Source organism: Bos mutus, chromosome 22 (genome assembly GCF_027580195.1).
Source record: "Bos mutus isolate GX-2022 chromosome 22, NWIPB_WYAK_1.1, whole genome shotgun sequence".
NCBI lineage: Eukaryota > Metazoa > Chordata > Mammalia > Artiodactyla > Bovidae > Bos > Bos mutus.
In genome coordinates this window covers 57,379,472-57,405,603 of record NC_091638.1, presented here as the reverse complement: position 1 = coordinate 57,405,603, position 26,132 = coordinate 57,379,472, and the positions used below count along the sequence as shown (strand labels likewise).

The 26,132-nt window shown below is 51.9% G+C and overlaps 3 protein-coding genes across 9 annotated transcripts in view; 2 read left to right on the top strand and 1 right to left on the bottom strand.

The window, feature by feature from the left end:
- The window catches only part of NR2C2 (nuclear receptor subfamily 2 group C member 2), a 113,218-nt gene extending 102,606 nt beyond the window's left edge, over positions 1-10,612 (top strand). For 6 of the 7 annotated variants that reach the window (XM_070359303.1, XM_070359298.1, XM_070359301.1 and 3 more), the window contains 5 exons: positions 805-926; positions 1,497-1,636; positions 2,727-2,864; positions 4,290-4,395; positions 5,759-10,612. In XM_070359303.1, coding sequence (XP_070215404.1) covers positions 805-926; positions 1,497-1,636; positions 2,727-2,864; positions 4,290-4,395; positions 5,759-5,933 — 681 coding nt within the window. In that variant the 3' untranslated portion in view covers positions 5,934-10,612. The remainder of the gene's footprint in view (positions 1-804; positions 927-1,496; positions 1,637-2,726; positions 2,865-4,289; positions 4,396-5,758) is intronic. The other variant, XR_011461895.1, reaches the window with a different exon arrangement.
- A 1,838-nt stretch (positions 10,613-12,450) lies between these two features.
- MRPS25 (mitochondrial ribosomal protein S25) overlaps positions 12,451-26,132 on the bottom strand; it is a 44,971-nt gene continuing 31,289 nt past the window's right edge. Inside the window, exons 2-4 of the mRNA XM_005898792.2 lie at positions 24,794-24,900; positions 13,632-13,719; positions 12,451-13,200 (exon numbers count right to left, since the gene is read on the bottom strand). Of these exons, the coding sequence (XP_005898854.1) occupies positions 13,008-13,200; positions 13,632-13,719; positions 24,794-24,900 (388 nt within the window). The 3' untranslated portion in view covers positions 12,451-13,007. The remainder of the gene's footprint in view (positions 13,201-13,631; positions 13,720-24,793; positions 24,901-26,132) is intronic.
- On the top strand, positions 18,895-19,244 carry LOC102278722 (large ribosomal subunit protein eL32-like). Its single transcript, XM_070359304.1, has one exon. It carries the CDS (start codon positions 18,898-18,900, stop codon positions 19,177-19,179), a length of 282 nt encoding a protein of 93 aa, XP_070215405.1. The 5' UTR covers positions 18,895-18,897; the 3' UTR covers positions 19,180-19,244.

Genomic DNA, 26,132 nt, shown 5'->3' with positions numbered 1-26,132 from the left:
GTGGCAGCCTTCTCGCCCGTCTTTGCTCGCCTGGCCATCTGGCTCTGCCGCTGACCCTGAGGCTGGTGTGGCCTCCTGTCGCTGCCAGGACAGGCCAAGGCAGGCTGCCCTGCCGTCCACCCTCCCAGGACAGCCTGGCTCCAGCATCAGCTTAGGCAGGCCCTTGGCTCCCACAGGCATTGTTCCCAGCTCTTGGGCCTGCCCTCCTGCCCGCTGGGGCCACCGAAAGTAGCTCTCACATACGCTTGGAGGCTGGTCAGGTCCCCAGGGCCCCCCTCTGCACTCACTTCCCGAGCCTCACGTCTCTCTTGAGGATACTCCCAGGCTCCCTGAGCCCCTAGTCTCGAGGTCTGCAGAGTGAGTCTTTAGTTCTCCAGTATTCTTCGCTAGAATGAACTCGTGAGTCCTTGCCCGCCGTTGCCCAGGGATCGAAGGGCAAGGGTCCCTGGGGGGACTCCAGCTGCAGAGGCATTCAAGCCCTTCTGGGACAGAGGGGCTCCTGGGGCCCAGCCTGGCCCCCTGGGTTGTGCTCTGCTCTGCCTCGCTGTTCCCTGACACCGCCTGCCAGTCCCTGCCCGCCCGTTCCCTCTGGACTTAGACTTGAACCTGCAGCTCAGAGTGGAACTGCTGAGAACCAGTGCCGGGAGGCAGCGTCAGGGAGCGCGTCCTTGTGGATGAGCTGGGCCCTGTCCCCCCGCTCTCCAGGCCCGTCAGACCCCAGCTCACTGGGTGGGCCCGCCTCCCGAGAGGGTCTGTACAGGGCTGGGTGCTGACAGGCCCCGGGCCGTGTGCCCTCTCCTGCAGCTCACGATGCCCAGCCCGATGCCCGAGTACCTCAACGTGCACTACATCTGCGAGTCGGCCTCACGCCTGCTCTTCCTCTCCATGCACTGGGCCAGGTCCATCCCCGCCTTCCAGGCCCTCGGGTGAGTGGCTCTTCCTCTCTGTGTCCCTGGCAGGACCTCCCCGGCTCCAGAAACGGCCCGGAAGGGGTCTGAGGGCCCTTCCAGTGTGTTCCTCTGTGAATGAATACAGTAAGCAGACTGGTGGCAAGAGACCACCTTGGCTGCCAGGGCTGTGTCATCCCCCAACCTTTACTGCGCCTCCTCCACGCACCTCGGGCGTGCTGCCGGAGCAGGGACGGAGTGGACGGAAGGCAGTTGTCCCCGAGTCTTGAGGCAGGGTCTCAGGGGGCCTTACTCGCGCTGTCCTGAGTGGAGACCCACCCCTCCCTGGGCAGCGACATGTCTCTAGCCTTGGGAGCTCCCCTTGGTCGCTGCAGCCTCTGGGGCCAGCCCCACCCAGGGCTGCTGAGAGAGTCGTCTGTCCTCAGAGGGACTTCAGGCGAGGCATCGTGTGGACACGGCGTTCGTGGAGAGCAGGCCTGAGCCCTCCAGAGGCCTCTGGCACACGCACGCCGACGGGACTTGGGTGGGGTGTGCAGGGCTTGGGGCAGGGGCAGTGGCCCCACACCCAGCCCGCCTCTGTGTCCCCAGGCAGGACTGCAACACCAGCCTGGTGCGGGCCTGTTGGAACGAGCTCTTCACCCTCGGCCTGGCCCAGTGCGCCCAGGTCATGAGCCTCTCCACCATCCTGGCTGCCATCGTCAACCACCTGCAGAACAGCATCCAGGAAGGTAGGGCCAGCCTATCCCAGTGCCGCCCAGGGCTGAGGGGCGTTCACGTCGCCACCGGTTTTAGTGTTTAAATTCCTACCCGGCTGCTGCTTTTACTGTAACAAAGATGAAAGGGAAAAGGTGCTGAGTTCTGATGCAGACATTCTGTGCTGTTTTCAGAGTAGTCACCATCTCTGTCTTGATGTTCATGGACAGGTTACCCTTTGATGCAGCTCACAAACCCTCAGGACCCTGTGGATTAGAAACTGTTCCTCGGGGTTGCGTGTGGGAGACCAGGTCCCAGGGAGGGCTGGGCCCTGGGGCACAGGCCCGGGTCCACGGCACCCACGCAGGGCGTGGGTGGGCGCGGGGCGCACCGTGAGGTCGGGGCCGCGTCAGGGCTCGGAAGCAGCCTGTGTGGTCCCTGCGTGCTGTGTGCCCGCGGCACCCTGAAGACTGTCGGGTGCCCGCGCTGCCCAGGGTCTAGGCTGACCCTGCGCGTCACACCTGCCGCCGAGCTGGAGCCGGCCACCCTCCTCGCTGGGCGTCCTGGTGCTGGAGGCGCCTAGTCACACCTTCGTGTTCCTAGTTACTTCTTCAGAAGTTACATAGAGGTAACTTTTATAACCTGTTGCATTTTATAGAGTTTTAGATTTGTTCACAAATGAGCTTTAGTTTTATTTCTAACTGAACATAACACTACCTTCAGCAAGACACTGTCATGAAGACTAAACCAGACAGTAAACGAAACTGTTGTAGCAACTAAAAAATGCCAAGGTGTTCAGGTCGGCACATGTTTATTCAGTGCCTGCTGAGACTTAGAAAGAACTGATCTTGATGGGATCTGGCATGTGGGCCTCAGCACGTGCGGGCCACAGGGCTGCCCAGGGAGAGTCGCTGTCCGGGGGCGGGGTGGTGGGGACACAGCGGAGCAGAGTGTGGGTGCCTACAGCCACCTCCCCTACAGCTAGAAAACGGGGCTCTTGAGATAACTGATTTTTCATTTAAAAGTGAAATTCTCTCCTTTATTCCAATCTGTGTCCCTCCAAGAACCTAGCTCCTTTACTGTTCTCACCAGCCTTTCTCAGAGGATGTCTGTGTTGATTTCTAGATAAACTTTCTGGAGACCGGATAAAGCAAGTCATGGAGCACATCTGGAAGCTCCAGGAGTTCTGTAACAGTATGGCGAGACTGGATATAGACGGCTATGAGTATGCATACCTTAAAGCTATAGTTCTCTTTAGCCCCGGTAAGATATGCGGTGGTCACTCGCGGCGGGTTCCCACCTGAGCTACTGATAGTTCGCACACGGGCATGTTGCCAGGCTGCCAGCAGCGTAGAGCCCCACGTGCCCGACTGTTCCCACAGCACGTGTGCTTTGCTGACTGCTAACGTCAACAGGACATTTGTTACAATTGTTTTTATAGTCCCAATGTTGTAGTAAGTTCCTATGTTCAATAGACGTCATTTGAATCCTAACAGATAGGATCATTTGTATCTCATTGGCCAAATGAGACCACAGCTTACAAAACTGAGTAACATTTAGCCTTTTGTACCCACGGGTTCCACACTGGTGGATTCAGCCAACCACAAATCAGAAATACTCAAGGGCCGCCCCTGGCCGTCCAGTGGTTGAGACTCCGAGCTTCCAGTGCAGGGCGCCCGGTTTCAGTCTCTGGTTGGGGAACTAAGTTTCTACATTCTTTGTGGCCAAAAAAACAAAAGGAAAAAAATGTTCCAGGAGTTCGAAAGTAATATGCTGCTGCTGCTAAGTCGCTTCAGTCGTGTCCAACTCTGTGCGACCCCATAGACGGCAGCCCACCAGGCTCCCCCGTCCCTGGGATTCTCCAGGCAAGAACACTGGGGTGGGCTGCTATTTCCTTCTCCAACGGAAGTAATATAGAGGGGATTTAAAAGTATACGGACAGATGTGTAGGTTACATGCACGTTCGACGTAAAGGACAGCAGGGGATCTGGGGGCGGGTCCCAGAACCAATCCCCTGTGGCTACCACGGGACAGCTAGCCCCCAGCCACTGCCCTCTGCCGGCTGTGCTCTCGCCAAGGTTTCGCTGTGTTAGCACATACTCCAGCACAGATGCACCCTGCCCACGTTCACCTGCAGTCTCTGCAGGGCAGCAGCTGCAGGGCACGCCGACAGGCTGGTCACAGCGAAGAGGCAGCGGAGCTGCGGGTGAGAGTAAGTGGCCGCGGCCAGCCTTGCTCACTGCCCGTGGCCATTCGAGCCTCCTGAGAGGCCCCAGCTTACCCTCTCCACCCCACACCTGCCAGCCTCCTACTCGGGAACGAGGAAATAGCTGACTGAACGGGAGACACTACATGTTGGCGTGTCTAGAAAGCAGATGGTGACTCCCGATTCTGTATGTGTTTCCTAGAGTAGGTAGGAAGTCACGGGTCTAGAGCCAACCCCAGTGGGACCGCGGAGGCTGGTGTGACTACTTGGGGCCGGGCACCCGGGGAACCTGCAGGTCTCGGCAGAGCAGAGGAGGGACCAGCGTTCTAGCAGCAGTCTCTGACCTAGACCAGCCCCCAGAGCTCAGTCTGTTGCACTTGAGGAGTCTGTCAGAAGTGTGATTAAAAAGAAGTACTAAGAAGTCTGCACGTGAGGCTTTCCAAATACACAGAGGGCAATCTGCCGTCCTTTTCTTCCTTCAGATCATCCAGGTTTGACCAGCACAAGCCAGATTGAAAAATTCCAAGAAAAGGCGCAGATGGAGCTGCAGGACTACGTTCAGAAAACCTACTCGGAAGACACCTACCGGTGAGGCACACGGGCAAGACGGGGGCGAGGCTGGACCTAGCTGCAGATATCAGTTACGTTGGCCTTCCACTTCTGGCAGCCCGGTAGAGCCTCCGTTCGATCACACTTTAATTCTTGCGTTTTCTCGGTGACAGTAGAGTGCGGAGGATCAGGAAGCCCAGGCCGTCCCAGTGTTGCTGGGTGACTGTGGGCGAGACCTGGGGTTGGGAGTCGTCCTCTTGTTTGGGGCTAACAGTGCCTGTGAGACATGAGTTCTCACAGGGACCGCCCCCGAGTCCAGAAGAGTCAGCAGCTCTGTCCCTGGCTCCCCACGCACTGAGGAGACGGTGCTAGCTAGAGCGCTTGACACAGGAGTCCATTGACAGAAACCAAATCCGACCCCAACAGCACGCAACTGGGTTGTACAAAATAATCATCCACTCCCTGCGTAAATTTGTATTTTAAAAATTCCTTTATTCAAGTGCAAGCTTATCATGTTTGGGCCCCAGGGACCTCTGCCCAGCCTGGCTGGCAGAGAGCCTGCTCCTGCTTTAGGCACGCTGCCATGGCCAGACACAGCTTTTGCCAAAGCAAGATCCATTTTGTACTAGCATCTTTTTCACTTAATATTCAGCAAGTATGTATATATTCTTTAAGTCGTTTTCCGTGGCTGAGGAGATGCCACAGCTTCTCCACCATTTCCCTCCTGATGAAAGTGCCCTGCAGCACAGCGTCCCAGCGCCCGCCCCTCTGGGCGCTGCCGGTGGACTGGCCCGTCCAGGGAGCTGCAGGACAGGGCCGTGGTGTGCCTTCCTGGGGCTCCTTCAGAATAAACATCTTACTGCTTTCCTTTTAATCACAATGCTAAATGAACACTGGAAATTAGAGCAACACAGAAAAGGTTTTAATTGATAAAAATCTCTTAAAATCCCAATACCCAGAGGTCAACAGTTAGCATTTTGGTGACTGTCCTTCTGAGTCCTTTACTCACACACACGTCCAAACATGAGTCCTGCTGGTGCACATCCCACTGTTAAGCTTCTATTCAGCTGTGTGTCATGCAATTCTTATCAGTGAATATAGACTTCGATTCTCCTCCTCAACGTGTGTAGTGATTCGAAAGGTTAGTTTAACCTACCTTCATTAACAGGTTGCCAGGGTTTTTTTGGTGGGGTTGGGGAGAGTTGTTATAAACAAAGAAGGGAACATATTTGTACATCACCATTGCACGCACGATAAAGTCCTGCAAGAGCGACTGTTGAAATCAGGAAAGCACGAGCAGACACTGGCGGTTTGGTTCGGTCCCGAGGGCTGCAGACAGGCCCTGTCTGGGTGAAGCCTGGAGTGCGCAACCCCGCCCCCTCTGACGACCCCCCTCTTACAGGTTGGCCCGCATTCTCGTCCGCCTGCCGGCGCTCCGGCTGATGAGTTCCAGCATAACGGAAGAGCTGTTTTTTACTGGCCTCATTGGCAACGTTTCGATAGACAGCATCATCCCCTACATCCTCAAGATGGAGACAGCGGAGTATAACGGCCAGATCACCGGAGCCAGCCTATAGCGCACAGCCCGCCCTGCCGAGGAGCGCCGGGGCCGCTGAGACACAGACCGTAGAGTAGTGGTGTTGTGGTATGTGCAAATACTCCATATGTTAGCTGTTCCCACCTGGCTTCTCCGCATCTGTTAGTCCCAGACAGTAGCCACTAAAAGACTCGTAGGATCCGCTCCTGCCGTAAGAGATGTTTTAATGCCTTTTGATGAAGCAACAGATTTTTAAACAATCTTTTAACTCAATTTGTATCCAGAAATTCTCAAAGGGCAAAAAACAAAAGCAAAGTTTTATAATGTCAGAGACTAGTATTAAAACTAAAAGAACCGAAGAGAACGGTATGTGTGTATATATTACAGTGTCCTTGGGATAGCTACTAATGACCAGGGTAATAATACTAGCACTTTGTAAGCACTTCCTATCAATGTATAATGTTAGCAACACCTTGCCAATGTGCAGGGCAGATGGAAAACTGTGTCTGTCTTTTGCCGAAATGCTAATGGTTTCTGTGAAAATGCAGTAGGGTACGGGAGACAATCACTTGCTCAAGGGAGTCCTTCCTGACCGCGCACGCTGCTACTGGCAGCCGAGCCCCAGGCGTGGAGGAGGTGGCGGTGCGGGGGCACACGCGTGCTGCTCTGAAGCCGAAGCTTCCTCGGCCCAAGCGCATGCTGACGGGTTCCCTGGTCTGTGATGGGCCTCCGCGGGCTCCTCTGTGACTGGTTCTCAGAACTGGATTCAACCACCAATTCCTGCGGCAACCAAAAACATCGCTGCATCACTTCCGCTGCTCACGGCAGATGGAGTGGTCTGCCCAGCAAGTGCAAGGTGGGCCTTCTGAACACTTGTTGGGCCTCCCACTGCAGACTTCGGGGGAGGGCCGGGAGGGCTGTCATCTCCGCGGTGCACGCCCCGCGCCTGGCCAGGCCGCAGCCAACCGGTGGGGCCATGCAGCGCGGCTCTCAGCATCTCCAGGCCCACACTGCCTTGGGCGGCAGGCTTCTCGACGCTCCTGGTGCGGCACGCTGGGGTCCTCCAGGGCTGTGTCCACAGATGACCCCTGGCGTGTTTTAGATAATGGATGAAAAGGCAGGCTGCCTGCTCCTTAAAAACAGCCTTTAACCCCAAAGTCATCTTAGTGACCATTGTTTTATTAAAACAGAATGCAGTTATTGGGAAGTTTACCTAGAGAAAAGTGCTCACAGATGCCCCTGGTTGTAAGCAAGCGGCAGGTTTCTACTGGGAAGCAGAGCAAGGCTGCATGAGGTGTCCGCGCTGTGTGTGTGGCCCAGGTTAAGGAAGTACAGTGAGGCCAGGTTTGCAGCTCTTAAACCTTTGGATCAGATGGTCCCTCCTAGGCCCAGGGCAGACGAGCAGCAGGGTGGCGTGACGCCGGGGAGGGAAGGTGGTTGCCAGGCCACCACATGGGCTCGAGGCAGAACCACATGGCGCCCCGTTGCCGTCGGGAGCACTTAGAGAGTCATTGGTGGGAATTAAGTGGGAACACTGTCTCCAACTTACAGATATTCCTGTTTGTATCTCATTATCGTTTACTGTTCATGCTTTGAAGCAAGTCTTAGAGAAAAGTGTAGTACCCATTGTAAAATGATGGAAAGGATTTAATATTGCCAGCTTACAATTTTGGTTTTCTAATTTCAGAGTGACTTAAGTTTCAAAAGTAAGATGGGACGCTGGCCGAAAGGGTGGCCAGGGTGGGTCTCCATCTCTGCCTGGGAGGGCTTTCGCAGAGGCACTCTTACGTAGTGAGGTGCACGCCTGTCTGTCCTGATTTCTGATGGGAGCATGTCTGGGGGTCCTGGAGCAGCTCCCTGGGAACACGTGTTGTCCTGTGTCACATCTTTTAGGTCTGAGCTCTCAGTGATGGTTAGGTCAACACTGGCCTGCTCTCTGGGGCATCATCCTGTCTCTGTGAGGCCTTTACACTCAGGTGGCCTTAGGTATTAGGGCAGCTTAGCCAAGACCTGAGCCGAGGTGCTGTTGAGACAGGCTGGGAGTAGAAGGTGGGAGCGGTGGGGAGACAGTGAACACTGGGATAGGCACGTGCCCTGCGCCCGTCGCCGATTCTAACTGGGTCCTGCGCCCGAGTCCCCACGCTGCTGATGGCTGACTCCAGTGGACCATTCTGGGCTCTGAACACTCCTCTTTAGTGTCCCAGATCGCCTTGGCCTTACTTTGAAGTGGTCTTTTCCTTAAAAGTCGGTTCCACACAACCTGAATTCTCACCGCCCCTAATCATTTCAAACCTTTTGACAGCAGGCCCATCCCTTTCCTGTCAAATTGGTTAAGAAGAGCCCAAAATCAAAAATTATTTAGAGAGACTGGAAGCCAATACCTAGCCTCAACTTTCACAGGGCTCTTCACCTGTTAGTAGTTTGTGAGACTCTGATTCGGGGAAGAGAGCGCGCCCTCTGCATCTGAGTGACCATTCACACCTGCCTTCTGGTGGCCCCACCGCAGAGCAGAGGGGACGAGGGCACCTGAGGGAGGCGAGGATGGACGCGCGGTGTTGCTTCCTGAGGATGCGGGCTCTGCTCCAGGGGCGTCTCAAATAGCGGGGACAGTTACACGTTCAAAGTGTGGAGTTCTTTACATGTAACATAACAAGATGACATAGAGAAAGACCAAATTACTCAAGCAGGTATTTTCCAAGGTGTTCCTGGAAAGTATTTTTAAGGAAGTGTGTGGGGTTTTTTGGGGGGAGGGGGGTCTACATCGTTTATTTTCTAACCTCTGCCAGGAGCTGTGGTCAGGGTCCTTTCTGTCCGGGTTTTTGGATCTGGTCTCATGTAGTCACCCTTGGATGCTGTGTGATCGCCCTGGAGAGGCACTGGTCTCTAGCCCGTCAGTATTAAACGTGGCCTCTGGCGAGGGTTGTGTGGCAGAGCCGGGTGCCCGTGGGGCTCTCGCGGTGTCCAGTGCTCCTGTCCTGGCCTTTGGGGGAACGCCTAGCAGAGCACTCTTGCTTCCACCCTACCCTCGGCCTCACAGGCAGCCCTTGGCTGAGGACCCAAATTCCAGGGCCTGAGGACAGATGAGAGCCTAGGAGCATGTTGCCCGTTTGCCAGGGGGAGTGGCCTTATGTGCGCTGGGGCTACAGGTGACATCTTCTGATGTGCACGTCTGTACTCTGGAGGCTGCTGCCCTCCCAACCTGGGAAGGCCCGACAAGGCAGGGCAGCCACCCACATCCTCCAGGGTCCCACTTCCCTTCCCCACTGACTGTGCGACTCTGAAAATGTCTTAACTTTGATGTCAGTTTGCAGCGTCAGCCTCTCCTCACAACAGAGCGGCCTGAGTCTTTTGTACACAGGGTCCCGGGCTTCCTCACCCGTGCCTCCTCCTAGCGGGCACTTCTGTGTGTCCAGCCCTGGGGTCCCTGCACTGGCGTTGTGTGTACAGATTTATAGGCTTGTATGACTGACTGAATGTACATGTGTTTATACCTTCTCTGTATGTACAGTGTATATAGCATATGTGTACATAGATGTATATTCTGTATACAGACACGTAGCCACATAGCCAGACCGCTTACGTTTTACAGAGAATCTATGATAGAGTTGCTACAGTCATTGACGTGGGTGTTCTTGGTCCCTCAGCAGGATGGATTTGCTGACATTTTCCTTGGGGTGAGCCTGGCTGGGAAAGGCCCTGCCCTCCACCAGGGCCAGGAAGCTGGAAGACATTAGTTTATCCCAGTGTCCAAAACGAGGTGGGGATCGGTAACCTAGTTGTTACACATCTATTTACAGCCTAACTGGGAGGACCTTGGCAGGAGTGGTGTTGGCCTGTCACGCACTCAGCCCAAGACAGAGAACACCTGTGTGGTGGGCCCTGACTCCCAGTGTGGTGGAAGCCGCCCACACGTGCTCTGGGACTCTCTACCACAGCTACAAAACAAGTATTCTTGAAAAATAAGCATGAATGTTGAGCTAACTCCTATGGCATATAAATTACAGATCTTTTATTTCTCTAACTGTAGCATGTGAATAAAATTCACTGCCCTTATTCCTAAATTATGATTCTAAAATTTTAAAATTTCAGATAAAACTTGCATTCTAGTGCAGATATGTACCTTAACACTACAGATGCCAAACTGTCCTTGTCCGGGTCTGTTCCGATGAACTCTCCCCGTTAATCGAGCTTTAAGCCGAGACACCGCGCTCGGGAGCCAGGGCCCAGCAGGACTTGCTCACGCACCTGTAAGCAGGAGACCTGAATGGTGGGAAGGCCGAAAGCCGGCCTGCTGGAAGGATCACTGGATAAGTACGAAAACTCAGACACCACAGGCTACTTAAAAAAAAAAACACGAAGCTTATTGAAACGTTTGAAAATAGCGCGTTGAGACCACAGTCCTTGGTGCCTTTGTGAGACGGCGGGTGTGCAGCCTTCAGCTTCCCGAGGCTTTGATGTGACAAAGCTCCTGCTAACTTCAGTGGCCGCATCCCATTCCCACGTCCTTACCTGTCGTGACAATCACTCTATAGAAGGGGGCTCTCCAGTCAAAACACAAGTGGAGGCCTAGCAGTCTCTAAGGAAATCTGCAGAAGCTCTCCTTGGGGCTATGTACCTTAACTAGTCTAGGAATAAACTCTCAGTTTTAAGAGTATTTTAGGGGTGAGGAATGTCTGAGACATGCTAGGAAAAAGGCTCAGCAATATTTATCAATTGACAGACTGTGATAAAGCTTAACACTTGGATGACATTTGGAAATATATAAAAAATGGCTTTTCTTTAGAAAAGTGTCATCAATTATTTTAACAACCAGAGCACTCACAGACTCAAATGCTGCTGCCACACACAACTCAAGAGCTCGAGTATTTTTCTACAGTCTCTGTTCTCCCAGTTATCTTGTGAACCAGTGTTCAACTAGTTTTATACCTGAAAGCTGCAGTTTTCATAGTACAAACCATCGTTTTTACCTGTAGTTCAGAGCTCTCTGTTAAAATGTACCTGCATTACCAACCCCTTTAAAAGAAGTGTGTTAAAGGAAAATTTGGGTGTAACTTTCTTGGGACCGTTTCTGTAACCTCTGCCCTTCACAATATAGAATATATTGTTTATGCCATCACATTTTAATTCCAGGTTTAAAATCTGTTGAAAGCTGTAGCTTGAAATCAGCTTTGTTTATGTGATGGCATTTAAAAAATAGCATGTTCTTTTTAAACTGAATTTTATATCTGATCAATGTCTTCAGTCTTGAAGAAGAATTTGCATTGTTGTGTTTGTATATAGAGTATTGCAGTGCATGAATTAGCTTTATGCATTTTATTAAATGCTGTTTCAATGTGGCATTATCGTTGTGGCTTAATACTACTACCTAAATGAGGTTTATACTATTAAAAGTGAATTAAAAACTCATAACGTACATCCTGCTCTTCATTTCTCCTCATAACGGTAATAACATCAGTAACCCTGAACCCCAAGTAGGTGGCAGGGAGGCACCTCGGTGCCAGAGCCGCGCAGCTCACACCACACCGTGTTCAGTGGTCACTGGGCTGTAAGTACCTTCAAGGGAAGCACTGGCCAGACCGTCTCCTCTGCGTCTTCCAGAAGCCACGCAGACCTTTCTGGAGAACACAGCCTGTGCCACCAGATGCAGACACAGACTCGCAGAGCCAGGCTTCCTGGAAGGGTCTCTGCTATCCAGGGGGTAAAAAAACACCCCTCATTGTGTCACCTGATGGCTCGTTTTACAGGTGAGGATGCTGAGGTCCAGTCAGACTTGTGGCAGAAACCACTGGCAGCTTTAAATGGCTTTGCCAAGTAGAAGTCAAAATAAAACTGAAATGGGTTACTTCAATAGAACAAGGCCAAAAACCGTCTAGTGAACACTGCTTACGCAAATTAAAGTATATCCATTATAAGATCCTCATAGCAAGCTTCTCTATCATTGCTTCCGATTTCTGCAAATTTTAAACCCATCTTTGTCCCTATTAAAGTAGGAAACGAGGAGAGCACAGCGCCCCGGCAGTGCCAATGCAGCCTGTTACCTGCTGCCGACAAGACGGTCCAGAACAGCAGCGCCATACCGCGAGCGGCTGGACATCCTTCTCTAGAGAGGGGTCCTCACCTACCTTGGTTCTGGGTGATGCTCCTCCTCAGCAACCTTATTAGGGCGCCCCTGTGGCCATGGAGGGAAAGGCTGTTTCCATGAGGCTGTCTCGCTGCGCTCTGGAGACAGTCTGGAAGGGCACCCATTTATCGGACAAGCCCAGCCGGCCAGAGGGAAGGCCCTCAGCGGGTGCGGCATCAGAAACAGGGCGGGACTGAGACCCCCACGCGGGGAGGCGGCAGAACGGGGGACAGGCTCTTCCCTCCAGTACCGCGGTGGGGGAGGGCGCTGAGTTTCAGTGAACCACCCCCGTCAGAAGCCTGTGGCCATTCAGGAGCTGCCCATTCCTCCTCAGACGCGCACGCCCACCTCCCTCCCAGCCCGCGCATTCAGACCACCACCCTGAATGCGGCTTTGGTACAAAATCACAGTAAATCATCACCCGAGCATCAAACGGGAAGAGCGCCAAACTTGTATTACAGTGAGATAAGCCCGCAGCGTTTATACACATCTCCCGGGGCGCGCTCGGGGTCAGCCCAGCCCTGTCTCCTGAGGCCTGAAAGCAACGCGACCCGGCCGGCGCGCTGTGAGCAAAGAGGTCCCGGCCAGAGCCCGTGGCGCCGCACCCCGTCCCGGAGCGCGCCGAGCCGGCCGCGCAGGAGGCTCTGCTCCGCTGGGGCCCCGCGGTCAGGGGCGTCAGTGCAGCGGCCTCGCCCCCGGCAGCCCTCCACACCGCGGCGGCCGCGGGACCCAGGCGCGTCTCCAGGCTGCGGCCTGGCCCCTTCCCGGCCCTGAAGCCCCGTCCCCGCCGAAGGCCCAGCGGACGGGGTCACACGGCGCTGCTCAGTGGCGCGGACTTCACGGGCGTGATGGCGCGGGGTGTTCACTGAGCAGCTTGGCTGCAGCCCAACCCCCCCTCGCAATGTGCTTTCACATACGTGTTAGTAAAGGGGGGCCTTTTATTGCAAAGCAGTCGTCAGTCTCCCGGGGCACAGCAGCAGGGCTCTCGGGGCCTCAGTCCTGGGCGCCGGCTCTCAGGGCGGCCTGGAACTTGCCGGTCAGCTCCCTGGGCAGCGGCACCACGGCCGGGCAGGGCACCTGGCCCTCCACCTCGCAGATGCACTCCCGCAGGCAGTACTTCCGGGGCCCGAAGTGCGCCGGGTGGGAGAGCTGCTCCCGCTCCTGCCGCTCCCTCCGGAGGGTCTCCCTGCGGAGAGCAGAGTGCAGGAGGCGTGGGCGGCGCGTTGCGGGGAGCCCTGCCCTGCGCCCCACGTCCCGGGCCGCGGAGGAGGGCGCGCAGGAACGAGGGCAGCGGGCGGGACAAAGGGGCCTCGGTGCCCCGTGCGCCGCCTCAGGACAGCTCTTGCCCCCATCCCTCGCTCCACTCTCGGAACAAATGGGACTCGCACAGCAGGCCTGGGGCTGCTCCCCACTAGGGCCCACCTGAGAGGCCCCAGGAGGGACACGGTCGCAGCCACCAGGGCAGGGGTCTCAGAGGCTTCTCAGCCCCCTGTGCACCCAGGAGGAAGGGCCTCCGGCCGCCCCCTCGACAGCCCTCCCGACCGCCTGTCTCCTCCGTCCACCCGACCTCTGGGCTAGGGATGCCTGCGCCCCTCCAAGGCCAGCCCAGCGACTCACTCGTTCTTCCCCAGGATCTTCTTGACGTGCTCCATGATCTCCTTGTTGCTCTTGGTCTCCACGTCCACGAGCACTTGCTCCCCAGAATCTGGAGCAGGAAGGGAAGGAAAGGGGGGAGAGGGCTGAGAGGGCGGCAGGACCCCGCTCAGTCTCCACTGGTGCTGGACGGGGGTGTGCGTTCAGTGGAGATTTCTAGCGGTAAAGCAGGTGTTTACATAATCCACAATGCGGCCTTTTTCCGTTTCTGTAGTTGTGAACACAGATAAACCAGGTATGTACAGAAGTATTCATTCTGTTTTAAAGGAAACAACCTCCACGTTCATGGATAGAAAGATTTGATATTGTTAAGATGGCGGTCCTAGCCAAATCGGTCTATGGATTCACTCAATCCCTCTCCAAATCCTAGCAGATGTTTTTGTAGAAACTGAAAAACTTAGCTTTAAACTCACGCAAAGGACCCAAAATAGCCAAAACAACTTTGACCAACCTGAAAATAGGAAAACATTTCACTTTCCAGTTTCCGTTGAACTGCAGGCTACAGTGTGGGCTTGCCAGGTGGCGCAGTGCTGAAGAATTCTGCTGCCAACGCAGGAGACACAAGACATGGGGGCTCGATTCCTAAGTCAGGAAGATCCCCTTGAACAGGAAATGGCAACCTGCTCCAGTATTCCTGCCTGGAAAATTCCATGGGCAGAGGAGCTCGGCGGGCTACACAGTCCCTAGGGTCCCAAAGAGCCGGACATGACTGAGTGCACACACCCCCACCATAGGTACACAATCATAACACACACATAATTAAGTCAGTGTGGAATGAGCAAAAGAAAAATGGAACCAAACTGAGTCCACAAATAAACATTAAATTTACGGTCAACTTCTTTTCAGCAAAGATGGCAAGACAACTCCATGAGAAAGAAGAACATCTGATAAAAGACCTGTTTTCTGACAAAAGAACTCTTACAAACAATCCAAAGGGAAAATGGGCTAAATACCTGAATAAACATTTAACAACAAAAACGGATAATCAGCACGTGAAGATACTCAGTATCATCAGTCATTAGAAGAATACAAAATAAAATCAGTGAGATATTAAAGTGGCTAATTTTTTTAAAAAACACAATACCAAGTGTTACGATGCAGAGTAACACTCAAACCTTTCGTGAATTACTGGTAAAAATGCAAAAAAATATTACAGCCATGTCAGACAGGGAATTGGGACACACAAAAAAGATTGGAAAGAAGTAAAACTCTCTTTGTAGAAGGAATGATTGTGTATGTAGAAAATCTTAAGGAATTTAGCAAATAAAAACTACTAGAAATGTGAATTATCAGGGTTACAAGACACTAGACCCACGTATCAAATCAGCAGTACTTCTATAAGGCTGTTTGATGCTTAACCAAAGAACAGGAAAATGAACCTTTAAAAACTACTGTAATATTTACAGAAAACATACTCAATACTATTAAAATGTCCATTATCCTCAGTGATCTATAATGTAATTCTGATCAAAATCCCAACAAGCTTTTTTTCCCCTAGAAACTGGTAAGCAAGCTTTACAGTTAATACAGAAATGCAGAGAACCTACAAGGGCCAGCTTTAATCTTGGGCGGAAAGAAAGGGCGGGAGGAGATGCACACTACCTGCTCTTAAAACGTATTTTCAATCGACAGAAACCAATACAGTTTGCTGTTAGCAAGAAGACAGACACAGATCAGTCAGAGAGGATGACGAGTTCAGAAACTCAAATAGCCAAAACAGTCTTAAAACCAGCTCGAGGAATCACGGTCTCTGACTTGAGACTACATCAGAAAGCTGCAGTACTCCAAACTGCAAGATACTGGCACAAAAACAGACACAGATCAATGGAACACAAAAGGCACACCAGAAGTAGAGCTGCACAAATCCACCACAAAGGAGGCGAGAATATACAACAGAGAGAAGACACTCGCTTCAGTAAGCGGGTTTAGGAAAACTGGAGCGCGACAGGTACAAGAATCAGATTAGAGCGCTTTCTAACACTATGTAGATAAACCCAATATGCATCAGAGACCTAAGACCAGCTGCCACAAAATTCCTAAAAGAAGAAAAATATGAAATCTCAGCAATTTTTTTATTATCTGTCTCCTAAAACAAAGCAAAAATAAACAAATGGGGACCCTCCTTGGTGGTCCAGGGGTTTGCAAGTCAGGCCCTGGGTTTGATTCCTGGCTGAGGAACTACAATCCCTCCCACACGCCGCGGAACTAAGCCCGTGTACCACAACTGCAGAGCCTGTGTCTGCAACTGGAGTCCGCGTTCTGCAAAGAGCCCGCGTGCTGCAGCTGGGACCTGATGTAGCCAAATACAGAGGTGAAAGTGAAGTTGCTCAGTCGTGTCCGACTCTTTGCGACCCCATGGACTGTAGCCTATCAGGCTCCTCCATCCATGGGCTTTTCCAGGCAAGAGTGCTGGAGTGGATTGCCATTTCCTTCTCCAGGGGATCTTCCCAACCCAGGAATCGAACCCAGGTCTCCTGCATTGCAGGCAGACACTTTACCTTCTGAGCCACCAGGGAAGCCAAATTCATAAATACTTGTTTAAAAACTAAAAACACTTGAGTCTGAGCAAGATCCGGGAGTTGGTGATGGACAGGGAAGCCTGGCGTGTAGCAGTCCATGGGGTTGCGAAGAGTCGGACACTCCTGAGCAACTGAACTGAACAAATGGGACCCAGTTAAACTTAAAAGCTTCGGACACAGCAAACCAGAAAACAAAAAGACAACCTATGAAGTGGGGGGAAATAATGGTAAATGATACAATAAGGGGTTAACATTCAAAATATATAAACAGTTCACACAACTCGGTATCAAAAATAAAAGCTGACAAAAAATGGGCAGAAGAACTGACATCTTTCCCAAAGGAAATGCAAATGACCCACAGGCACAGAGAAAGATTCTAAGATAATCTCCAGAGAAACGCAAATCAGAATCACGATTAAGCTATCACCTCCCATTTGTCAGAATGGCTATCAACAGAGACCCCACGCACAAGGGTCGGCAAGGATGGGAGAAATGGGACCACTGTACCACGCTGTTGTTCCATCGCTAAATTGTGTCTGACTCTTTGAGACCCCATGGACTCCCGCCCGCCAGGCTCCTCTGTCCACATGCTGATGGGAATGTAAACTGGTGCAGCTACTGTGGAAAACGGTAGAGAAGGTTCTCAAGAAACTAAACACAGAACCACCACATGACCCAGCAATTCCACTCTTGGGTATACATCTGAGAAAACAAAACAAAACATGTTTTAGAAAGATACAAAGTGAAGTCGCTCAGTTGTGTCCAAGTCTTTGCGGCCCCATGGACTGTAGCCCACTAGGCTCCTCTGTCCATGGGATTCTCCAGGCAAGAATACTGGAGTGGGTTGCCATTTCCTCCTCCAGGGGATCTTCCTGACCCAGGGATCAAACCCGGGTCTCCTGCATTGCAGGCAAATGCTTTACCCTCTAAGCTCTTCTAGAAAGATACATGCACCCCAATATTTGGAGCAGCATTATTTAATACAATTGTCAAGATATGGAAGCATAAATCAACAGATGAATGGGTTCAGATGTGCTGCACGCGTGCACACACACACTGGGATATCAGCCATAAAAATTTTTTTTTGCCATTTGCAGCAACATGGATGAAGAGACAACTCTACATCTGGTGATGTATGGACATGACCAGATGGTCAAATACAGAAATCAGACTGATTATATTCTTTGCAGCCAAAGATGGAGCTCTATACAGTCAGCAAAAACAAGACCGGGAGCTGACTGTGGCTCAGATCATGAACTCCTTATTGCCAAATTCAGACTTAAATTGAAGACAGTAGGGAAAACCACTAGACCATTTGGGTATAAACTAAGCCCTTACGATTCCCCTAATGATCACAGACTGCAGGTGACGAATAGATTCAAGGGGTGAGATCTGGTAGAACTATGGATGGAGGCTCGTAACACTGTACAAGGGGGTACTGATCAAACACATCCCCAAGAAAAAGAAATGCGGAAGGTGAAGTGGTGTCTGAGGGGGCCTTACGAACAGCTGAAGAGAGAAGCCAAAGGAGAAAGGCAACAACTGAATGCAGAGTTCCAAAAAATACCAAGGGGAGATAAGAAAGCCTTTTTAAGGGAAAATGCGAAGAAATAGACAAAAACAATAGAAAGGAAAAGACTAGAGATCTCAAAGAAATTGAAGATAGCAAGGCAACGTTTCGTGCAAAGATGGGCACGATAAAGGAGAGAAACTGTAAGGACCTAACAGAAGCAGAAGAGATTAAGAAGAGGTGGCAAGAATACACAGAAGAACTGTACAAACAAGGTCTTAATGACCCAGATAACCACGACGGTGTGATCGCTCACCTAGAGTCAGACGTCCCGGACTGTGAAGTCACGCGGGCCTTAGGAGGCATCGGGCAAAGCTGGTGGAGGTGAAGGAATTCTAACTGAGCTGTTTACAATGACAAGGCGGTTAAAGTGCTGCATCTAACACGCCAGCAAATCTGTGAAACTCAACAGTGGCCACAAGACTGGAAAATATCAGTTTGCATTCCAATACCGAAAAAGGACAAAGCTAAAGAACGTTCAGACTACCGTACAATCGCGCTCATTTCACACGCTAGCAAGGTAACGCTCAAAATCATTCAAGCTAGGGTTCAACAGTACGTGAACCAAGAACTTCAAGCTGTGAACCAAGATGTACAAGCTAGATTTAGAAAAGGAAGAGGAAGCAGAGACTAAATGGCCAACATAGGTTGGATCATAGAGAAAGCAAGAGAATTAAAAAAAAAAAAAAATCATCTACTTCTGTTTCATTGACTAGGCTAAAGCCTTTGACTGTGTGGATCACAAACTGGAAAATTCTGAAAGAGATGGGAATACCAGACCACTTTACCTGCCTCCTGAGAAAGCTGTATGCAGGATAAGCAGCAGCAGTTAGAACTGGACATGGAACGGACCGGTTCAGAATTGGGAAAGGAGTACGTCTAGGCTGTATATTGTCACCCTTTCTTATTTAACTTATATGAAGGGTATATCATGTGAAATCCTGGGCTGGATGAATCACAAGCTGGAATTAAGATTTATTAATTAATTCAGGAGAAATAACAATGTCAGATATGCAGATGACACCACTCTAATGGCAGAAAGCAAAGAGGAACTAAAGAGCCTCTTGATAAAGGTGAAAGAGGAGAGTGAAAAAGCTGGCTTAAAACTCAACATTCAGGCAGCCATCTCTGACTCGGCATCATGGCCGCCCTCAGACCCCTCGTGAAGCCTAAGATCGTCAAAAAGAGGACCAAGAAGTTCATCCAGCATCGGTCAGACCAATGTGTCAAAATCAGGCGGAACTGGCGGAAGCCCAGAGGCATTGACAACAGGGTGCGCAGAAGATTCAAGGGCCAGATCTTGATGCCCAACATCGGTTACGGGAGCAACAAGAAAACCAAGCACATGCTGCCCAGCGGCTTCCGGAAGTTCCTGGTCCACACCGTCAAGGAGCCTGAGGTGCTGCTGATGTGCAATAGGTGATGCAACGGCCCACACTCCTACAGCTCACTCTCCACCTGACAGTGGGCCTGGGCCGCCTTCCACGGCGGCCCACAGACCTCACCGCAGCAGTGTCAGGACCCATGACGGGAGGCGCCCAGTGCACTGAGCCAGCTCCCCGTGAGCAGGCATTTGGTGGCTGCCAGTGTGCTGTGGAGAACCACCTCTCGCCTAAAACTCTTGGAACGTATGTTTAGGAGTCAAGTCCACGGAGTCAGTTCACAGAGTGAATTCCACACTTTGAAATGTGCCTAGGGCTTCCCTGGTGGCTCGGTGGCAAAGAATCCACCTGCATGTGCAGGAGACACGGGCTCATTCCCTGGTGTGGGAAGACTCCCCATGCCGCACAGCAAGTAAGCCCGGGAGCCACACCACTGAGCCTGCATTCTGGAGCCCCGGAGCTGGGAGCACCCTACACTCTGTGCTCCACAATACGGAAGCCACACGCCGCAACCAGAAAGTAGCCTCCACACGCTGCAACTAGAGAAAAGCTCGTGAAGCAACGAAGACCCAGGACAGCCACAAATAAATCAAGAAATAAAACCATGAAACGTCAAAAAAAAAAAAAACAACATTCAGAAAACTAGGATCATGGCATCCAGTCTCATCACTTCATGGCAAACAGATGGGGAAAAAATATAAAGTGACAAATTTTATTTTCTTGGGTTCCAAAATCACTGTGGATGATGACTGCAGCCCTGAAATTAAAAGACGCTTACTCCTTGGAAGGAAAGCTATGACACACCTAGACAGCATATTAAAAAGCAGAGACATTACTTTGCCAAAAAAGGTCCATCTAGTCAAAGCTATGGTTTTTCCAGTGGTCATGTATGGACATGAGAGTTGGACCATAAAGAAGACTGAGCACCGAAGAACGGATGATTTCAAACTGTAGTGGTGGAGAAGACTCTTGAGAGTCCCTTGGGCTGCAAGGAGATCAAACCAGTTAATTCTAAAGGAAATCAGTCCTGAATATTCACTGGAAGGACTGATGCTGAAGTTAAAGCTCCAACACTTTGGCCACCTGATGCGAAGAGCTGACTCACAGGAAAAGACCCTGATGCTGGGAAAGACTGAGGGCAGGAGGAGAGGGGGACGACAGAGGGTGAGATGGGTGGATGGCATCACTGACTCAACAGACAGAACTCTGAGCAAACTCTGGGAGACGGTGAAGGACAGGGAAGTCTGGCATGCTGCAGTCCATGGGGTCACAAAAAAATGGACACGACTTAGCGAATGAACAACAATGTAAGTGAACTAAGTCAGAGAAAGACAAATACTGCGCGTTATCACTTATTTGTGGCATCTAAAAAGTACAACGGACTAGTAAGCATAACAAAAAAGAAGACTCACAGATACCGAGAACAAACCAGCGCTCAGCAGCAGGGACCAGGACGGACAGAGGGGCGGTAAGGGGCAGGGCGCGTGGGGTACAAAGCGTTGGACGAGAATAACGTACAGAGATGCGCTCCGTGGGGAACACAGGCAGCACTGTGCCACAAACTGCACGTAACCTGTACAACTGTGATCCACTATTTTGTACACCTGTGACTTATACTACTGTACACCAACTATACTTCAGTTTTATTTGGTTTTGGCCTTGTGCCTTGCAAGATCTTAGTTCCCCAGACAGCGACTGAACCCACGCCTTTGGCAGGGACAGCGTGGAGCCCTAACGGCTGGACAGTCAGGGAAAGCCCCCATGTAGCCATCTTAAAGTGTGATCTGGCGGGTGTTACCATCTTAAAGTGTGATCTGGCGGGTGTTACCATCTTAAAGTGTGATCTGGCGGGTGTCGGCACTCTCGCTATGTTGTGCAACATCACGGCTACTGAGGCTCCAGCACATTCCTGTGACCCCAAACAGACCCCCGTACCCGTGAAGCTGGGCCTTCCTCCTCCCCACAGCGCCCCAGCCCCAGACAAGCACTTCCTGTCCTGTGGCTCTGCTCGTGTGCCGCACACACACCTTCCACGTCTGCCTTCTTTCTGCTGGCGTGTTTACAAGGCTCACCCATGCTGAAGCCCTGCCGGTACTTCTGTCCTTTTCGTGACCAAATAATATCCCACTGAATGAATATATGCATTTTGTTTATCCAGCCACAGTCAATTTTTTTTTTTACAGAGACGTCCAAGAAATTTCATAAGAGAAGTGACTATCTTTCAACAAATGGTGCTACAACGGCTGAATATCCCAAATCTAAAAAACCAAAAACAAACCTCAATCCTTATCTCACTTAACACACAAATAACTAGATCACAGACCTGAATGTCTAGTACAGAAAGTACTAGACAAAAGAAAACAGCTGAGAAGCTGAAATTCATCAAAATGAAAGCTTCTGCTCTTCAAAAGACACCATTAAGAAAATGAAAAGCCCGCCACAGACAGGAAATAGTCACAATACATCTATCTGACAAAGGAACTGAATGCAGAATATACGAGCACCTCAACAAGAAAAGATCCAAGTAGACTCTTCAGAAAAGAAAGAAATGAATGGCCAATACACGCATGGAAAGACACTCACAGGGAAATGCAAACCAAGATGCCAAGGAGACACTCCCCCGCTGGAATGGCTAACACTGGAAACACTCGCGTGGCAGGAGGAGGGGCTCCCACAGATGGCCCCTCTTCGTCCGCCAGAACCTGTGAATGACGCCTGATGTGGCCAAGGCGCCTCTGCAGATGCGATCAAACTCAAGGACCCAGAAATGGGGAGAGTCTCCCGGGCAACCTGGCGCCTCCACTTTCCACGGTCCTTAGAGCTGGAGAGCTTCCCAGGCGGTGGTCAGAGGCACGCAGGACGGGGAGGCAGCTGGCCGCCAAGGCGGTGCCCGAGGACGGAGGGAGGCCCGGAGCCAGGCCCAGAGCCAAGCCTGGAGCCAAGGGCGGCGTGGCCTCAACAAGCTGGCTGCGGCCGGGGAACGCTTCAGCCCAGGGCCTCCAGGAGCGGAGGCTCTGCTGACAGCCTGAGTTTACGCCCTGCTGGACTTGAGACCTACAAAACTCTCAGGTAAGGACTCTGTGTGGCTTTAAGGCCCCAAGCTCAGGGTGACAGGAAATGCAGACGAGTAACGGGAGCGGCTGGGCTGAGGCCGGGGGGCCAGCAGGACCCTCACCCTGCGTGCTGCAGGCTGAACGGCAGGGTCACCTTGGAAGCCTGTCTGGTGGCTTCTAAGGACGCTGTGTGTCTACTCTGCGGACAAGCCCAGCCCGAGCCTGTGCCCAGGAGCACTGAGCACCTAGGCCCACAGCCCCCTCGAGCGAGGACACCCCCAGCCCGGCAGCACCACCAAGCCCGGCGCCCCCAGCCTCTGTCCAGGACCTGCTGCTCCTGCAGAGCCGCCTGTGGGCCGGCCCCCCGGTTCCCAGCGCCGCACCTCCGTCTGGGGCAACTCCTGTCCAGGCCTCCTTCCGGGGATGTCAGCCCTGCCGCCCTGCCCTCCATAAATCTCACACCTGTAACTCTGTCTGGACACCTGTCAAAAACCCAAATGTTCATCACACTGCTCAGCAGTAAAAATGAGTGAGCTACGGATATGCACAACGTGAGTGACTCTCAACACCACGAGCGAAAACCAGACACAGAAGAATATATACTGTGAGACTCGAGATGAAGTCCTGAAACAAACAAAATGAGGCAGTCTTGGACGTCCCTGGCGGTGCAGAGGAGAATCCGCCTGCCAGTGCCGGGGACACGGTTCAGTCCTGGTCTGGGAAGAGCCCACAGCTTATTCAGAGCAACCAAGCCCGGGCGCCACAACTGCCGAGCCCGCGCCCCGCAACGAGAAGCCCCGCTCACCTCAACTCGAGAAAAGCCAGTGCAAAGCAGTGAAGCCTCAGCGCGGCCAAAAATAAACAAATAATTAGCCCACGGTGAAAGAACTGCCGGCAGCCGGAATTCCCTGGCGGTTGGTGCTTAGGATGCAGTGCTGTCCCTGCTGAGGGCCAGGGTTCGACCCCTGGTCGGGGAACGACTCCCACAGGCCACGCAGTTCAGCCACATACACACACGAAAGAAGAACCGCTCGCAGTGATCGCCTCTGCTGGGAGTGGGAGCTGACGGGAAAGCAGTCCCGGGGGACTCCCTGGAGTAGGAGAGATGTTGTCTTCACTGGCGAAGGGTGACACGGGCCCCGCAGATCTACCGGAGCTCATCCCTCTGTGCACAAAAGACCTGCGCATTATGGGTAAATTATCCCACAATAAAGTCAGTTTTTAAAAACAACAGCACAAACACGGAACTGGCAAAGCCCCGCCACGCTCCTCGGCTCCACCTTGCTCTGCTTTTCTTTTTTCCCACTGCGCTTGTCTTCTAACAACCCACGTCACTGAGTCCCCGTTCATTCTGTCTCCTCCCGCTGGAGTGTCATCTCTACACGACTAGGCGTCTTTTACCTTGTGGCTCCCTGATACCCCAAGCACCCAGAAGAGTCCATGGGTCCCAGCAGGAGCCTGACACATATTTGTTGAATGAATGAAGAACATCATCGATTTGTTTCCTGATGCATTTCCCAATCTACACTGCATTTGACTCTCGTAACCGTGTAAGGCAGATATTTTGCCCTCCCCTAGACATACGGAACTAGGAACAATACTTGATCAGAATGACTGAGGAGAGAGCCAGGCTAAAACGTTGGCTCTGACTTCCAGGGACTGAGCCCAAATGAAGGGAATCTTCACAATTTGTGCCTCAAGAGGACAGGAGCGCATGGTGAAAGTCTATGATCCAGAAGGGGACACACACACACGCAGTTCAAGAGAACGTGGCCAGTGCTGAGGGACGCACCCTGGGAGACCCATCTAAGGGGCAGGGAGGCTTCCTGGGGGAGCTGGTACCCAAGCTGACTCTCAAAGGATTTATTTTTTAATTTAGCCAAGAAAAGTAGAAAGGGGATTTCCAGCAGAGGGCCTGACATGAGCAAAGGCATTAAAGCACAGTGCAGCAAGGCAATGTGCAGAGACTGGCCCGCACGATGTGAGCCTGTAGGAGACGTGGGGCGACGGGAGTGAGTCTGGCGGGGGTGGGGGGTGCGGGCAGAGAGATCTTGGTGGCCGCTGGGCACCAGGTGCAGAAGCCAAGGCAACAGGACCAACAGGTTCACAGCGCTCCCCTCTCAGGCCCCAGTGACGGCCGCACAGGAGGAGCACGGGGGACGGCAGGCCTGGGCCACAGCCGAGGGCCGTGTGCTCACTGCGGAGCCCTAACCCGTGGCCACAGAGGTGGAGCCCAGAACCAAGATCATGTCCGGAACTGACTGAGCCCCACTGTAACCGTTCCCCAAAGCGCCCCGGGTCAGCAGCAAGCAGGCTTCTTGACCCTAAGTTAGGCGAAAATGCCGGCTCCAGTCTCACCCTTGAAGGCCCTAACCAGTCACCTAGCGCTGCCCTTCCAGCAGGAACTTTGTCTTCAGATGATAGAAACTGGCTGCTGACCCCCGAAAGCGGGGGCTCCCCCTGGTCTGCCAGGTGCTGGCCCGCTGGGTTTGCAGTGTCTTCATTATCTCTGCTCTTTGCTCTTAATAAACTCACTCCCTTCTGAAATGCTCTGTGTCTGGAAATTCTTTTCCAACCCGCGCCAGACAGCTGGGACACTCACCCAGATAGAACCGCAGGAAAGGGGTCGGCGTCATGTTCTTAAACAGCATAATCTGCACCCAGGGGTTCTTGTACTGGATCTGAGGTATGTTGAAAAACACGAATTTCCTGCAACACAAGAAATTAAACCCATGAGAGTTTCTAACCTAAACTTTATGCACCTGTGTATTCTTCTAAAGAGAAATTCAGAACTCTCATCAGATTCTGAGAGGACTCAGCCCCCCAAAAAGGTGGAGTGAGGAAAAGCAGGTCACAGGAGTCTATTAACATGCTGTCTGAACGCTGGGATCCCTGATTTGTCATTTAAGGAAAAGAAATCTATATCCTTACCTCACATGGCACATTACCCTAAAACTCACCAAAGCAGAAGTATAAATACAAAAATGAAATGTCCTTGGTCTTGCTTGGTGAGACAGTCACACAGTGTGCTCATCTGAGAAGCTGTGCATCTCCAGGTGAGCACGTGATGTTTTTATCATCGTCATGAAAGTTGCTCAGTCGTGTTAGACTCTTTGCGAACCCATGGACTATGCAGCCCATGAAATTCTCCAGGCCAGAATACTGGAGGGGGTAGCCTTTCCCTTCTCCAGCGGATCTGCCCGACCCAGGAATTGAACCAGGGTCTCCTGCATTGCAGGTGGATTCTTTACCAACTGAGCTATCAAGGAAGTCCTTATGTTTTTACACCAATATTTAAAAATAAAAGGAACCATAAGAACAATCATGGGGAATACTCTTACAATCTGCTGCTGCTGCTAACTACTTTAGTCGTGTTCAACTCTGTGCGACCCCATAGACGGCAGCCCACCAGGCTCCCCTGTCCCTGGGATTCTCCAGGCAAGAACACTGCAGTGGGTTGCCATTTCCTTCTCTAATGCATGAAAGTGAAAAGTGAAACTGAAGTCGCTCAGTCGTGTCTGACTCCTAGAGACCCCATGGACTGCAGCCTACTAGGCTCCTCCGTCCATGGGATTTTCCAGGCAAGAGTACTGGAGTGGGGTGACATTACCTTCTCCAATCTAGGAGTGGATAAATCACTGAACTCAGAAAGTTTAAAACACAGACCAATTTGATTAATTAAAACCTTTGCAGGATTTCCCTGGTGGTCTGCCATCACAGCCTTTTTGTGGTGAAGGAGCTTGTGTAACTCAAGCTACGCCATTCAGGGCCACCCAAGACAGACGGGTCACAGTGAAGAGTTCTGACAAAACATGATCCACTGGAGGAAGGAATGGTAAACCACTCCAGTGTTCTTGTCGCAAGAAGCCTATGAATAGTGTGAAAAGGCAAATAACACCAGAAGATGAGCCCCCCAGATCGGAAGGTGTCCATCATGCTAC

Bases quoted from the DNA above. Each gene is read 5' to 3' on its own strand.
- LOC102278722 (XM_070359304.1), top strand. From the start codon at position 18,898: ATGGCCGCCCTCAGACCCCTCGTGAAGCCTAAGATCGTCAAAAAGAGG.